The 16,845-nt window shown below is 47.3% G+C and overlaps 1 protein-coding gene across 4 annotated transcripts in view; it reads right to left on the bottom strand.

Annotated features, from left to right (window-relative positions):
- The window catches only part of LOC142767676 (uncharacterized), a 463,855-nt gene that overhangs the window by 84,089 nt on the left and 362,921 nt on the right, over positions 1 to 16,845 (bottom strand). Inside the window, exon 1 of one of the 4 annotated variants that reach the window (XM_075869845.1) lies at positions 4,461 to 9,200. The exons of the other annotated variants lie outside the window; for them this stretch is intronic. Within the exon in view, the coding sequence (XP_075725960.1) occupies positions 4,461 to 4,610 (150 nt within the window). The 5' untranslated portion in view covers positions 4,611 to 9,200. Of the gene's footprint in view, positions 1 to 4,460; positions 9,201 to 16,845 lie in introns of those variants that run through there. 4 annotated transcript variants of the gene reach the window in all.

Raw genomic sequence — 16,845 nt, 5'->3', positions numbered from 1 at the left:
CCGTCAAGAAACAACCCACCGCATATACTAGTGCGTGTGCCAACACCACCAAAACAAAAAACAAAACGACAGCACTATCAAGCCCTGTTCAGAAGGTATGCAACAGGAGCACAGAGATCTGCAACTCCCTCAATAATACTTTATGCGCACTAATTAGCGACTGCTTTGGAAGATCTCAATGTGCAGTTAACGAAATGTTACAATTCGCACAACACGCTATTACTGTGACCAAGAATCCGACCCCGAGGCATGAAGTCTAAGGCTTTTAGGATATATGAAACCACCGGAAGCTTCCAAAAACTGTCTCGGCGGGGCCCACTGAGCACCCCGTACAGGAAGTTGGAAGAATTCGCGGTGCAGCTAAGAGAAACTGCGATGAAAGTACTCAGTGGAGAAGTATATTTTGACTAAAAGGCCTTAGTGCAAGAGGATAGAGGGGGAGAGTAAATTGCGACAATATGCGAGAAAAAAAAACGGAAGAAAGAAAGAAAGAAAGAAAGGAAGGAAGAAAGAAAGAAGAAAGAAAGAAAGAGAAAAAAATGAAGGAAGAAAGGAAGACGGCGCAGCCATGCCTTGTGTCTCTGCAGTACGCAACGCTCATTGGGTGCGATCTGCTGAATACCAGCAAAGCCCACGAAGCGCACACCTGCAATTACAATGCCTCGTACGCCATGGACATCGCACGCCCTACATGGCGCTGGCATTTTTGGGCGTGCTAATCACTCCCGCTGACCCCGCAGCAATCATCATCCGAGCGGCCCTTTCCCGTTGCTCTGGCTTCGAAGAAAGAATATCGCGGAAAATTGAGAGCGAGCAGGCAGAACGCGTGCGGATAACATGTGTTGTTCACGTCGTGGAAATAGTGTTTCCGATTGTGGACAGCGACGCCCTCTTTCTCGCCCCTGCCGCAGCCAACTCCGCTTGCACAAACAAGCGCGCCGAGCGCGTAAAGAGCGCGCCTACGCAGTGAAGCCCATCGATCTTGTGAAATTGAGCATCGTTGACAACCGAGACCGGTTTTCAATTACACGTTCCGTGCCAGAGCAGCAGCGGCAAGCACTTAGTCGGCCAGCCAGAGCATTCGTTGGGAGGTTGCTTCTTCGCGGAATGTCGAGTCATTATATATGACGTCTGGGAAAAGATAGAAGATGTTTTTGGGTGTTGTCTTCTTGTACATACGTATTTCCATCATTCTGTAATAGCGTACCACGGAGTGTATGAGATTGAGTAAAAATAAGATTTATTTTTTTACCAACCTAAAATTTTCGCTACTATTCGCCTCAGGCTTGAGGGTGCCACAAGGTAAATTAAAAAAAAGCTGGCGTACAGACGCTTGCCGCATGAAACAATTAGGGTTCAATGTAGAGTTTTTTTCATATATACTTATAAAGGAAGCTCTATAAGAAATGGCATCATACTTTTGGGAAAGGACAAGTCTTTCATAAGACATAAAAGACTTCACCTGCCTAAACTTCCGTGTGCCTGAGAAGTTACGGTGAAAGCACCAATTAGACCAATCAAATAAGCGAAGTATCCATTGCTATCCCTGTGGAAGAACGAACACAGCAGCTCTATTGCCCTTTTCCAAATTTGTCACTCGTGCACGCCTTTAACCAGCAGGGCCGTCCAGTAAAGTTCTAGTTCATGGCTTTCATAAGACCAAAAAAAAAAAAAGAAACGTAAAACTCCTACATGCAACTGTGTCACGCAATGGCCGATATGGCGCACCGACATTGCAGCGGATGCTCATGCAAGAAGGCCAAACAAACGGAAACAATGAACGCCACGGAAATAGATAAACTGGAATAGCGATTTTGAAAAGGCTGCCACACAACAAAGAAAAAAGTAGCGAGTCGAGAACCAGGAATGAGCTAGCGAGTGGCGCGACCATTTCTCTCCGCAAACTGCGCAGGCGTGGTGCGTGAAGTCATGAAGCCATCAGGGTCTGCAGGATGGCACGGTTCCGTATATACCTCAGATTAGCTTCGAGCCAACGGCGTGACGAGACGGCCGCCACTCATGCAACGCTCTTTTTTTGGAACGCTGCTGACGCTTGCCTCAATAGGCGAATTCGCAAGCGTCGGTAGGGTGCGTTGGCAACAGCTCCCTGCACACGCCTCTCGCTTTTGGGACAGGGAGGGCAAAATAGACTTTAAGCGGGTAGAATTAACTAGAAGGCGGTTCTCTGATTGGTGGCTAAAATCAAGGCACGAGTGAAAATTAAACCCTTCACTGCATAGTACGAACCCTCAACCTCTATAATTAAAGAAAAATAAATAAATGTAGTTTTTTTTATTCATTCAGTATTACGGCTTGGTGGCGCTAGCCACCGCCCGATCGAAAGGGTACAGCCATATCCATCCATCCATCCATCCATCACACCAAGTTTGAAGTTTCCCCTTGGTTGCACTGTGCTGGGCTGTCTTCTTTCATTCGCTTACACTTAATGTTGTGTCCGAGGGACGTACGGTGGGACTGTGAAGGTTCCACGACTGTTTTGAAGCAAACACTTCTGTCTTCAGTTACTTGCGGCTCGTGATCCAATACCTATGCCACGCTTTGCTCGCAGTGCATCTCCTCAATGTAATAAACGCACGTGCTTGGAACTTTGTGACCATAGAGGATCAAAGATGCGCCCACTTCGGGATCTGTCCAAGACGAGAAGGAAAGCATTTCTTGCGAGCTGTCAACGACGAACGCCCATTTCTTTTTACCTCAAAAGCACGAAAACATTCCGAAAAACAAGTCTTCCAATAAGAAAAAGAAAAAAATAAGGACTGTTAGACTTCGACGTTCGCGCCATAAGAACGCGTGGTTTTTTTTGGCACTAGAGGTCATTGTCAGCTCAGCGCATGCGCACAAGTGGTGAGCAAGGAGGCAAATCGAAACTTCTGTGTTATGGTCAGCCTCATGGGCTTCTCTGCTTTGTATACCTATTATGCACGGCCAGCAGTGCCACCCGTCCGTCTGTGACGACTGCATTAGACTCCAATCCGAGAACAGGCGTGCGTTTCTAATCGTGTATGCCAATGCGCGATGCTCTCAACCGACATGACGAACGCCTTCCTTCGTGCATGCATGAAAACGGTAGCAGCTTCGCGGGCATACACCACGGCGTCACTATAGAAAGTGAGTAGTGTTAACGCTATATGAAAACGCTCCGCGCATCCGCCAACGCTAAAGGTAACGACTAAATTATGCCCTCCCACATAATATGCTGTCGTTAGCCCAAAATAAATCCGCTAGAAAGGCTTCAAGAAAAACGTGGTAAAATATAAAGGACGTGCATGCTGCAGCCGCTGCAGTGTACCCAACAACGCATGCACATGTATGGTTTACGGCAGAAAATTTTTTATCGCAAAATTATCAAATTACCTAATATTTATTTCATTACAACCAAATTCTCTTTAACTGACAATCATTCTACATGAACTGCTAGAATACTGTATTACTATGCAGTCGTGCTGCTGCATCAGCGATGTCGCGCTTTTCGATTTTGACTCACGCCAAAATATATTCTTCAGCGTCACAGAACGGCCACCAAGTGTATATTCATTATGCATGGAATCACAGATAATTAGTATGCCCCGCAATCGAAATGACAAGACTACGGTGAAACAATAAAAACTTAGGCCATACCTTTCTAGTAGATCACTCACTCGGCTTAAAAGACCGAGGTCTGAGCTTCGAGAAAACTGGCCACCTTTAGTCATAGAGGGACGCTAATGTACATATGACGAAGTACATGTAATAAATGGCGGCTGACAATAACGCTTCCAATTGAAGAGTGGACACATTGCCTAGTGGCCATAAATATATACTCAATAAGGGAACGGAACAGGCTGTTTCTCCTACAATCATCGGGCTATATAGAGTCCTCTAATAACAGTCATAAACATTATCGATAACTCCCGGGACCACCTGCGTCAAGCGAAACTCGTTCCTGAGTCAGCGTCTGTGAGAGAAAGAGAAAGTTGAACGAAGTTTTGTTCAACTGCGTCAAATATGAAAGGCACGAGCATTATACACACTGCAGGCTCACAGTCTTCCAGCGCACATACGGGCACCACTACGGCCACGTCTAAGGAGAAAGATCTGCATTCGGCTATATACATAGAGGAGGAGAAGGCGACCAATAAATTGCTGGAAGACGCGACATGGGGGCAGGAGGCCGTATCATTGGGGACCGTACGTGCGATGTATCAAGAGCACAGCAGTCTACCAAAACCAGACGACAGAGCTCGCCATTCACGTAGCAGACGACAAACGCTTGGCAAGACACGGGAAAACCACACCTCAAGCGCTCCATGTCGTGGATATTTGGCCAGCCACCGCCGCAGTGCCAGCGGTGGTGAGGAGCGATCCTACTAAAGTTCACGATAAAATAACCGTGACTGAACCAAAGCGACAAAGGAAATACAAAAATGTTCCAAAAGTCATATTATAAAGTTTAGGCCTACCTTAAGGAGCACCAAACTCCACGTTTTCGGTACGGACAAAAATACGGAGGTGCACCTGATATCTCGTTTTCTCTTGCTCCCTGTTAATGGGCGCGAAATATTTATCACGTCCAACCGCTCTCGCCCTGTGCAAACCGATGCTGCAGACATTAAAGGGAAACGCTCCAAGCATAAGCGATGATGGCGAAATGGCAATACGTGCCGCCATCGAGCAGAGAAACAACACCCATGCTCCGAGCGTTCTCTTCCTCGCTAAGTATAGTGCGTCGACGGCTCGTTGGCCCAGCCGAGCGTCGAGCCAAGCAAAATCGAGTGATTGAGGGTGGCTGAGGAAGAGAGCGTTAACAAGTCTCACAGAAGTACGTAAGATAGGGCTGGGGGGGTGCGCACTTCAACAACTGCGGCACCCTGTTCAGACGAAAGAAGCTTGTCTGGTCACGGCCGTTACAGACGCCACTGGCGCAATTATATGGCTCATTATTTCAACGATCCGGCGATTCACGGCGCTCAAGGGAAGATGCCACGTAACCTTCGCGGTGTTGACGCAGCAAGAAAAACTGAATGAAATAGGCATCGCCAAACACAGTTACGGGGCCAAATGTATAGTAGAAACGTGAGAAAAACCTCGATGCGTAAATGTAGAAAAGTAATGAGTAATCAAAATATAAAATGAAGCATGGCAGACGACGTCCGTGCGATGTCCTGTCCGATAAACCAGAAAAGCTGATGACTCCCGAAGAAAAGGGGGAAAAAGAGGAGAAACATTTCCTACCGAGAAAGCTTCCTCGCCACTCAATTTTCTGCTACGTGCACGCACTAAATTTTCATGTACGTTCAATGCCCAATCGCATTTCCGGAGTTTTAAGAATTGAAAGCGCTGTTCCTACAAATAGGAGGTCGTTAGGTGCCTATAGTTCGAGCTATATGGCACGTAACTACCGAATTTATTTTCTTTTACTCGTCACGCTCTTACTAACTGCACGTGGTACAGCCGCCATCTTTATGAAAGGGAACATGCGAGTGCGTGGCGAATTGGATCTTGCTGGAGATGTGGCGTGGCACAGTGGTGAAACATGAAAATAAATGGAGAGACTGCAGGTGTCACTGTTCGCATTGCGTATGCACTCCCAGCACAATTGTGTTTATCTTTAGTTTACGCTTTCTGCTCGGTATATATCTACTGCAGGAAAGTTCCAGCAATCAAGGATTGTGTGTTCTATTAGATTTTCGAAATGCTGCATTCGGAACAACATCAAGTGAAAAGTGAAACTGCTATAAGGGCTACAAGCAATACCAGTACTGGCACCACCCTCTTCATTTAATTACGGATTCGGCAAACGTGCCGAGCCACATGCGTGGTTTGATGATATTTGGCACGCGTTCGCGTCTTCTCTTTCATAAGAATAATAGCTGTACATGGGCGATGTGACAATGTAAGAATGTAACAAGATAACGAACTACGCCAGCACCACTTTCGTGTGTTCCATGCGTAGTCACCGTGTTAATTTCATCCCTGTTATGCTTTAGAATCATTAGTTTTTTTTTTAGTGAAATTGAAGAGTGTAGAATTAAACTTCAAGGAAAAACCGGATTTCTTCGAATAACTTGCTCACGACCTGGTTGGCAATTGCTTATCAGCCATATTCGGCGTGAATAAGTCACCCGTGTCGATGTGTTCACGGTCATCGTCTCGGTTGCGTAGCATTATTAGCGGCAGTGATGCCCTCATCGCCATTTTTTTGGGACTCAACTTTCTACCACTGTTTAACTTCTAGGTGAATCTAAGATAATATTACCATTCCACGACGATCACGTATACTATTATCGCACAATCTCTCACAGCTTTGCCACAGTTTCTGAGCAGGTGTACTCAACAGTTCATGTGAAATGTGACTTGCTACATTTTGTTTGCGGGGAACACGTAGAATCAATTTGGCCATTCGCGAGCCTGCAGCACATAATAACGCGTCAGAAAATTGCCCACCATTTTACCGAGTTCGCCAGACTGTTTAGCGTGGTGCAATTTGGCTGACAGCTGCGTTTGAAGGAGCTGAAGTTCGGCCAAGAAAGGTCACCTCGAACGATATTTCCCTCCCCCTAATCAATAGATACATAAAAATAAAGAAGGATTGCATGAAGCAGTGAAGGCAGGGCGGTGGTGGGATAATCTATCGCATACACTTACGCTGCCTGAGTGGACGCGTCGAAAGAAGGTGAGTCGTGTAGCGCTTTTTTCTAAGGCGAAGTTTGTTTACCTGCTGTATAAGGCGATGTGTATTCAGCGTCTGGGCGCTCGAAATCATGAATTTGACATAGTCGCTGCTTCAAAATTTGCTGGGTGCGTGCTGTGCAAGACAGTATAAGCTACAGAGACAGACGGGACTGTAGGTCACACACTTGTTTCTTTCTCCTCCGGTCTCTCGCCTTTCTTAAAAAGGGAAAGATATTTCACTCTCTCACGTACATCACAGGAAAACTAAAAATGATCTAACGTTTATGCACAGTAACTACATCGTGGATGATCTATGGTTTCGTGTAGTAACCGGTTGCAGTAACCACACGCCTGATAAGCAAGCAAACAGGCAGAAAGTAAATAAATGTGACGACACCATCTTGATTTTTTTCTGTCTCGTTGTCATGATACAATTTATGGTATATGTGACGTGTATACCGTATGTATGTGGTATGTTCATCATATATAGTTGATATCTGTGTGGTATTATAAAAAAATAGCAGTAGTCATGCAGAAACTGAAGAATCAGGGCGTCGACAAATCATATATAAACATCCTGGAAGAAATTTACAGAGGATCAACTGCGACTATAGTTATCCATAAAGAAAGCGACCGAATACCAACCAAGAAGGGTGTAAGACAAGAGGATAGAATCTCCCCCTGATACTATTTACCGAGTGCTTACAGGAGGTTTTCAGGGCCCTAGATGGGGAATGATTAGGGATAAGAGTTAATGGAGAGTACTTTAGTAACCAGCGCTTCGCGGTTTATATTGCATTGCTGAGTAAGTCAGGGGACGAATCGTAACTCATGGTTACTGAATAAGGCAAGAAGAGCAGAAATATAGGTCTTAAAATTATTCTGCAGTGAATAACCACGATATTGAAGTAACTAGAAGAATAATAATAGGCTGGAACACATTCGGCAAGCACTCTGAAATCATTAACGGTGAATAACCACTAAACCTCAAGAGGAAGGTACATAACAGCTGCATCTTGCCGGTACCTACCTACGGAGCAGAAAGCTGGAGGCTTACAATGAGGGTTAAGCTTAAACTGAGGACGACGCTGCGAGCGACGGAAAGAAAGAATGAGTGGTGTAACCTTAAGATACAAGAAGAGAGAAAAGTGAATCAGGGAAAAAACAGGGATGAACGATATCACAGTTGAAATCAAGAACCAATGTTCATTAGGGTTAATTGACAGGGTTCCCAGAGAGGGCAAGCGGGTTAGGGGGAGACAGAAAGTTAGGTGGTGTTATGCCACAGACATTTTCCTCGTTCGGGAGTACGTCTCACGAGATCGAGCGCTGTTCCGACGAACTGCCTCCCCCCTCCCAGCGCCGCCTTCCGTGCAGGAGAACCGTGCAGTTCCGGGAATAACGTCGCTTCCTGCGCCGAACCACCTTGCGGTTCCGGGTATGGCTGCGTCTCCTCAGCCGAGCCATTGTGCCGTTCCCGGGAACTGGTCTCGCAGAAGAGTCCAAAAATGTATTTAAGGCCGTGCCGGCCCCATGTTTAGAGGATTTGCCCCAGCCGACGTTGTCGTGCTGGCCGGCTCTGTACAAACGACAACCTGCTACAGTAAACGCTCCTTCTTGTTGCTGTTTTCAAAACGGATTGCCTTCCTGCTTCGCCTTCGGGCAAAGGCTTCAGCGAAGTCCGCTCGACGGCTCGCCGCTCTTCGCCACTGCTACCATCGCGACACAGCAAATTCCTAACAGTGGTTGGCAGCTTCGGGATACATTACCCTGTGCTCAACGTTTTGCTGCTCTGGGACCCGCTACCAAATCTCAACGGCTGAAAAGTTGGATCGAATCTCTGAGCACGAGGACGACCGCCGTGATAGCGTTTGGCTACGCTGAGATACGCTACCCTGTTATCATCGTTCGGCAAGCTGGGACAAGCTACCCCGGATCTCAACATTGGGAAGTTGGACCGGATCCCTGACGACCTGAGGACACCCACGACTCTGTTCGACGGCAGCCACGAGTTGGACCATTCGTTGGCTACTTTGGTTGGGTGAGTGCCCAACGTTTACTTTTCATTTCGCCAGACCTCTCTAGCACAGGCAGATGTGAGGATTGATTGATTGATATGTGGGGTTTAACGTCTCAAAACCACTATATGATTATGAGAGACGCCGTAGTGGAGGGCTCCGGAAATTTATACCACCTGGGGTTCTTTAACGTGCACCCAAATCTGAGCACACGGGCCTACGACATTTCCGCCTTCATCGGAAATGCAGCCGCCGCAGCCGAGATGTGAGGAGTGTGTTTTGTGTTTTTTGTAGGTTATATTTTAATACTCACGTACTTTAAACAATGAGATTAGTTTTGGAGTACGGTGAATATCAGTAGTAGAGCATCACGAGGGACGAGATCGCGATGGAGCAGTACCTTGTGGAGGACCTCCTCAAAATTTGTGGAGCCATGGGGATTTCCGGCGGGTCCGCTAAAACAAAGGAAGCGATTCTCGAAGGGATGCAGACAGAGAATGTGACGGCCGAGGAAACTGACGAGTTTTGAGAGCTCATCTGTGCGGAAAAGCAGAAGGCTGAAGAGCAAGAGGATAGAAGCCACGAACAATGAAAGGCCGAGGAGAGACGAAAAAGGACACAGCATGCTCTCAAATTGAGAGAGCTTGATTTTAAAATTCAAGCACTTAAGTGGGAGCGAGCGAAACACCAGCTCCCCAACTTTCAGACAGGCGAGAACATCGCGCAATTTTTTGATGATTTTGAAGTTGTTTGCAGTAATGTTGGTGTTAGCCGCGACCTTTGGGTGGAGAAGCTCGCCACGTTGTTGCCGCGCGAGATCGCGCATGTTTTGAGTTGTTTACCCAACCAGGAAGCAGGAGATTTTAGCCAGGCTAGATATATTTTGATAAGATATTTTTTTCTTTCAAATCCTGCTCAAAGTCGGAGCGATAGAGACAGCGCCGAAGCACGTCGTAAGGCGCCAGAAGTAGACGCTTGCCAAAGAGAGCGAGAGGGTGAATCGCGTCAAAGAGAGCAGGAGGCCGACTACGAAGGCCTGCGAACAAGGGTTATCCTGGAAAGAGAGAGAGAACCCTTACAAACAAGAGAGACACCTTCAGGCGAGTTTATTGGCTTTAAAGGCATCGGAAATCCCGTTCTGTCGCAAGCAGAGACAGCTAGCAACGGGCCCGAGGAAAAGCTAGCAAACCTATCTGGAGCTTTGATTCCACAAAGTGAACGCAGCGTACTTGCGAATAAAATTGCCAGTGCTGTGAGCACGGCGATCAGTTCTGTTGATAAGAGTTGCCGGCGAGAACATAAGGCAAAGTTGAAGAACGTCAAACGCGTGAAAGTGGCTAAACGCCATGGCTATCGAGGTGCCATGCTCAATGTCAGGGCTGAGTTCGGGACAAAGCTCAATAAAAGAAAGTTGAAGTTCAGGCCACTGCTAAGATCTAGATCAAACGCGAAGCGCGTCGCAAAGAAAGGAACTTCAATAAAAATCTGAAGCCAAAATCTCCGTTTCCTCTCATCTCTAGAGCAGACACCTAACAATGACCACAAAGATAAGTCGGTTCTGCCGCATAGAGTTTTGGCAGAACCTGTCGAAGGCAGTGCACTTGTTAATAAGTGTGTCGGGGCTTCCAGCGTTCCTAGCCATTCGAAAAGGAAAAGGCCTAGGCAAAAGCGTAGCGCGGAAAAGACGAAAAGCGTCAAACATGTTAAAGCAGTTGTTAAGTGCCGTGACGTCTTCCTTCGAGACGCCAGGTTCAGGGCTACGCGTAGGATCGCGAAAGGACCCTATAGCAAATGTTTGAGCCTCATACCATCACTGAGATCAAAATTAGGCGTAAAGCACGTGAAAAAAGACCAAATTTCAGGGAAATTTGAACGCCGAGATCCCCGCCTGGTCTTATCCTTCTCACTGCCGCGTAGATGCAAGCGAGTGGGGAAACGTTGGGAGTGCTTGAGCTGTAACATGAGCGGTTGTTCTCCACAATGGCGAAAGGGTCGCTGCTCGAACGGGCGGCGTAAACGATGCAGTACAGGTGCCTTCTAGTACAAGTTAAGCGGCTGTACGCCAAAAGTTGCTGCTACTGAATTCGGCGAACAAGTTCTTTCGTCGTCCTTTTGTCCAGACCGCAGCCTACAAAAGCTATGGAGTGCGCGACTTCCCAGAGTTCCTCTGAGAGTGCCACCTTGCTAATACCAAGAGTGTAACTTCTGTGCAGTTTTGAGAATAACTTTTTCTAATTGTGTCGCCCGCCGATGAGCAAGGAATGTGTCTAAATTTTTGTAAGTTTTACTTTTCTTGTCGTCGCAGAAGCAGATATTATTGATATGTTTGGTTCATTACTTTTGTTTTTCTTATATCTCGAAAGGTAACAGTTGACGTGTTTTATTTTAACAGAGAAGGCTGAGTAAAAGCCCTGTGTAAAATACCTTCTTTGTTTGGCATTACGTGTTGGTAAGCGTGTCAGTGTAGGTTAAGTTTCACTTTGTTTTGTGTGACGCGCGCAAGTTTAAAATTTAGTGTTACTTTCTTACCTTATCGAGCGTGTTATCTCTTGTTGTGATGATCATTGGCTGTGCGCATTGAAGTCAGAGCTTGTAGGAGGACTAACTTTGTTATGTGTAGCAGTCTGGCGCTTGCGAGTGACGCCAATGTGCGTGATTCAGAAGTGCTTTGTATCTAAATTGTAGTTTCGGGGCCAAATTGAGTTAAACTCAGCAGCTTCAATCTTCCCCAATCTGCCTAAATCACAATTGAGAATCGTTTGAAAAAAAATTCTGTTTGGTTTAACAGTGTCGTGCACTGACACTTAGCTAAAGGTGTGTCCACATTTTGTATTCCTCCTAAGATACGTTGCTCGTGATGCAAATTTTTAGCTCAGCTAAATCTCGAGGAAATATTTTCGTTTCTGCTGGTCTGGCGATTTGGTCAGCATTTGGAGGGTGCTTGCTTTGGCCAGAGTGGTTCGGCTTTGTGCTCGACTCCGTCGTTCCAGTGATTCCCTGCAGGGCTCTGAAAATCACCACGGAGCGGCCACAGTATCGACGGTCAACCAGCATCCCTCCTTTCAAGCCGCGCTGACGGCTCAAAACTCCGGATGCATTGTCTGGCGGCCGGGGTGCTGTTATGCCACAGACATTTTTCTCGTTCGGGAGCACGTCTCACGAGATCGAGCACTGTTCCGACGAACTGTCTCCCTCCTCCCAGCGCCGCCTTCTGTGCAGAAGAACCGTGCAGTTCCGGAGATAACGTCGCTTCCTCCGCCGAACCACCTTGCAGTTCCGGGTATGGCTGCGTCTCCTCAGCCGAGCCACTGTGCCGTTCCGGGGAACTGGTCTCGCAGAATAGTCCAAAAATGTATTGAAGGCCGTGCCGGCCCCATGTTTAGAGGATTTGCCCCAGCCGACGTTGTCGTGCTGGCCGGCTCTGTACAAACGACAACCTGCTACAGTAAACGCTCCTTCTTGTTGCTGTTTTCAAAACGGATTGCCTTCCTGCTTCGCCTTCGGGGAAAGGCTTCAGCGAAGTCCGCTCGACGGCTCGCCGCTCTTCGCCACTGCTACCATCGCGACACAGCAAATTCCTAACAGTGGTTGGCAGCTTCGGGATACATTACCCTGTGCTCAACGTTTTGCTGCTCTGGGACCCGCTACCCAATCTCAACGGCTGAAAAGTTGGATCGGATCTCTGAGCACGAGGACGACCGCCGTGATAGCGTTTGGCTACGCTGAGATACGCTACCCTGTTATCATCGTTCGGCAAGCTGGGACAAGCTACCCCGGATCTCAACATTGGGAAGTTGGACCGGATCCCTGACGACCTGAGGACACCCACGACACTGTTCGACGGCAGCCACGAGTTGGACCATTCGTTGGCTACTTTGGTTGGGTGAGTGCCCAACGTTTACTTTTGATTTCGCCAGACCTCTCTAGCACAGGCAGATGTGAGGATTGATTGATTGATATGTGGGGTTTAACGTCTCAAAACCACTATATGATTATGAGAGACGCCGTAGTGGAGGGCTCCGGAAATTTACACCACCTGGGGTTCTTTAACGTGCACCCAAATCTGAGCACACGGGCCTACGACATTTCCGCCTTCATCGGAAATGCAGCCGCCGCAGCCGAGATGTGAGGAGGGTGTTTTGTGTTTTTTGTAGGTTATATTTTAATACTCACGTACTTTAAACAATGAGATTAGTTTTGGAGTACGGTGAATATCAGTAGTAGAGCATCACGAGGGACGAGATCGCGATGGAGCAGCACCTTGTGGAAGACCTCCTCAAAATTTGTGGAGCCATGGGGCATATTGTAGTCCCAAGCCTACAATATGCCTATGGCAGATACCATAGTGAAGTGCTCCGAAAAGTTAGACCATGTGCAATTTCATTAACGTCTCCTTAAATTCAAAACACGAGCTAGCGTCAAGTAGTTTGGCCTCCGTCGAAAATGTGGCCGCCGCAATCAGCATCCGATCCCGCCAACTGCTGGTCAGCAGTTGAGCCCAAAACCACCCTGGCGGGTACAGTGAATCAAAATTTTTCCGCGAAATACGAGCGAGGAAAGAGCTGTGGTTAGTGTGATATGTCTTTGTTTCCTTTTGGTTCAACATCATCACTGAAAGATGTTCGGTCCTGTACAGCGCTCGTAAACAGCGCATATACTATGTACGTGGCTTTAACACCCCATGACTATATTTTATCGAACGTCTACGTGCTCTATTGTACATCTCCTTTACGCGGTGGTTTACTGTGCGATTATCACTTTGTGGCTCCTAACTTAAAGCAACCTAATGCCAGGTTTAGGGCCAGCTGATAAAAAAAAAAACCGTGCCACAAACAATACTGATTTCAATAGTCGAATATGCAGCGTTGGTAAAAAGCACTGATAACTACAGGCGCTCTTGCCATTGTCATCTTATCGTGCATTGGCAGATTCGGTGCACTTCCGGTAGCACTTTTTTTCTTCCATGTGAAGCAAGTCATTTCCATTGGCCGTTTGAGAGTGGTCCCTGTATGTTCCATTGGCAGACCCGGAGCAGCTACGTCGCGAGATCCACTCCGCGGAGCAACTTCTTCTGTTCCTCGATAAGCGGGAAATTCGACCGGAATTCCCAAGCAACCCATGCCCTGGAAAGGTGCCGATTCTGGGCTCGCCAGTGGACACCGGTCGCGGCGGTCGTGCCTCGGGTCAGACACTGCAAAGCTCGATCGCCTTTGGCTAGCGTTACGTCACTGTGCCCGGTGTCCAATATTGCAAGAAGGAAAGCGTGCCCATTTCGACCCTGTCATTTGCTTCAACTGTAGAGCGTGTGCTTCATTTTTAGATCCTCTTCGGTTTCCATCAGCCAGAGTGGAGTGCTCCGGCGTAGAGATCGTCGGCCACTCCAAATCCGCCAGTGTTATTTACCAATATGTACATCCTTTTCGGATGTGAAGCGGCTTATGGCGGAGTTTATTCCGGTATGCGTTACAACTCTTACTGCCCATGTGCATCAGCTGGCCCAAGCACATCCAGAAGGCACTCACGCGCTAGAGCGTTTTGGCGTGTTTAAGGGGCTGGGTAACACGCTGTAGCCTCCCCTCTGCAATCATGTGATAGGTCGGGGGACGAGATTCTGCTGACGCGCGATGAACTAACGCGTTGTATCCTAATCAGAACGCGCTGGCACATGCTAGCGCATTCCGGCCTGCTTAAGTGGTTCTGTAAAAATATAGTAAGATGATATGGCCTCTCCTCCTTACACTCTCGCAGCAATCACCTGATGGCATCGGGGAACGAGATTTTAGAGATGTGCGATGAACCCACGTGCTCCCGCGTAGCGAGCTCCAACCAGAGTACGGGACGAGTAACAGGAACAGAAACTACGGCGAATTCATGGTTTGCTCCACTTGTAAGGACGCGTTAATATCAGGCGAGGGGCCCATGATGAACGGAACTTTGAGTCGACCGACACACTGCTTCGCATCCAATACTAATGGTTCTCTTCTGTAGAGAATGGTGTAATTTCCGTTTCGCTTTCTTTTATACTTCACGAAACGATACCAGGCATCCTCTTGCGTCTTATAGACCTTTTCATTCAAGGCGTTCTGGGCGCCGCTATATTCCTCTGGGCTGTTGTCAGCGCTCGTGACCCTCCAATAAATGCACTGCCGAAGCTGTGACGTTGGCTTTCTTACTCTCGTGCAACAGCCTAGAAAGGAGGAAATACTTTACTCCGTAAAAAAAAAAAGTGCATAGACTGCACTCATGCATTGGTACGTAGGCTCATAAGAGTCGTGAATCGCACGTGAATATACGGCTCCAAATATCTGGATTATATTTCTCCTCTAGTAGTGAGTGTACAAATTATGTAAAGAGCCCAAGCAGCAAAACCGCGGGATTATTAGAGCGTTTACCGTATCACGGCTTCGGCTTCAAGTGGCAAGCCATGAGCTGTTACTGTGCTGCGAGGCGTAACCAAGGAAAATATATAACAAAAATGACGCTGCATGAGAGAGAGCAAGCCTGAAAGTTTCACATTTCTTTTTTTCTCCCTTTTGCCCATTTTTATTAGAAAGTGCGTGCTCATGGACACTCAGAACCACGTGTCTGCTAAGCAGAGAGATAACATGTGTAAGGACGCGTGAGTGCTTTCTTTTCTTTTATTTATTTATCTGGCAAATTGCGCGCGTGGCTGAGCAAGTTATCAGAGGGTGTTCTCAAAATGGCAAGTCGTAGGACAATCGAAAGAAATGTTGTTCAGTATTTGTTATTCCTAAGCCAGCCTATCCAGCAGATATCACGTGCAAGGCATGGTTGGGGCATGGTTTGATGCATTCGGTCGGTTTGGTTGCCCGTGCTTGAAGTCCTTTCCTGCGGGGCTTCAGTGCTTTTCTTTCAAAGTGCTGCGTCATGGCACGCGCAGCATCCTTTTAAATATGCACGCCTTCGCGACAGCCTAGAACGTGATAGTATTACGAGGATATAGTTGCAATCGTTCCTCGTTGTCCTTCACACCAGCTCAAAGAACACTACAACGAGACAAAGTGTGACGATGCAGCGTATTGCAGGCAGTGAAAAGATAGTTCTGGCTTTTTTTATCGTGCCTTGGTGCGTTTATGGACTGTACTTGACGCATCCTCGAACACAGTGCTCTATACAGATCGTTCCTTATGGCCCATATTCACGCTCCTTGTTGTTCAACCACATCTCCCAACACACCGCCGCAGAACACCAAAAGCTCGTGTTATCTGCGGCATTCATTGAAGTTACACCAAGCAGGCCGCTCTTTTCCTTTGGTTCGAGGTCAGCCGGCGTTTTCAGAGACCTACGTGTCTGCTGCAGCGAATACCAACCATTGTGTGCGGCCTATCTTTTCCGCATGCTTGCTGTCAGTGCTTGTACACCATCAGCTGTGGAGTATACCCGAACGTGCCCCACTCAAGCTGGTGGTGCCGACAGGCAGCTTACAACTGGTGTCATAATTATTTAGGTATGCTCCGACTACATTTGTTGAAGCGCAAAAAATTCTGGGCCCACTGCGACACATTCTAGCGTGCGTGTGTCGACAGGAGAAAAGAAAGAAATGCTTGGAAGTTGACATTCAGAAGCATGTGGTTTGGCACTACCTGCTGGGCAGTCCGGATGGGGTCTGAAAGGAAATGAAATGCTCGAAAAACAGGTCACATAAATTACGTCATTTATTTTTATCCCAATATAACTATCAGTGGCGTAGCGAATAGGTGGCACACCAGCCTTGTGCCAACCCGAATTCTTTTTTTTTCATGGCATATATAGCCCAAAATGGCACTCGACCACACCTGCATGTCAGCACCCACCCCCCTCCAAAACAAGGTGGTGCCACCACCCCGAAAAACATTTCCCCATATGTCCCAGACATCTTATGTGCGCTTTCGTGTCGTTTTCTTGCCGTTCCTTTGAGGTTCAGAATACGTATGTATAACATACGAATAAACGTAGTCCAGAAGAACACTTCTCCGAACAGCTCAGCGGCATCTCCTGGAGCGATTCAGTCACATGCGCATACATACTGTAACCGAAACTGTATGCTTCATTTTTTACACGCACGAAAAAGTTTTCTACGGGAGTTCTTAACAGCTCCAGTGACGTAGTTGCGTCACGAATATAACGTTGTAAAACATAGGCTGACTTACTGCAA

Source organism: Rhipicephalus microplus, chromosome 7, assembly GCF_043290135.1.
Source record: "Rhipicephalus microplus isolate Deutch F79 chromosome 7, USDA_Rmic, whole genome shotgun sequence".
In the NCBI taxonomy this organism is placed as follows: domain Eukaryota; kingdom Metazoa; phylum Arthropoda; class Arachnida; order Ixodida; family Ixodidae; genus Rhipicephalus; species Rhipicephalus microplus.
The sequence above is the reverse complement of the archived record's forward strand: the minus strand, read 5'-3'. Positions and strand labels throughout refer to the sequence as shown.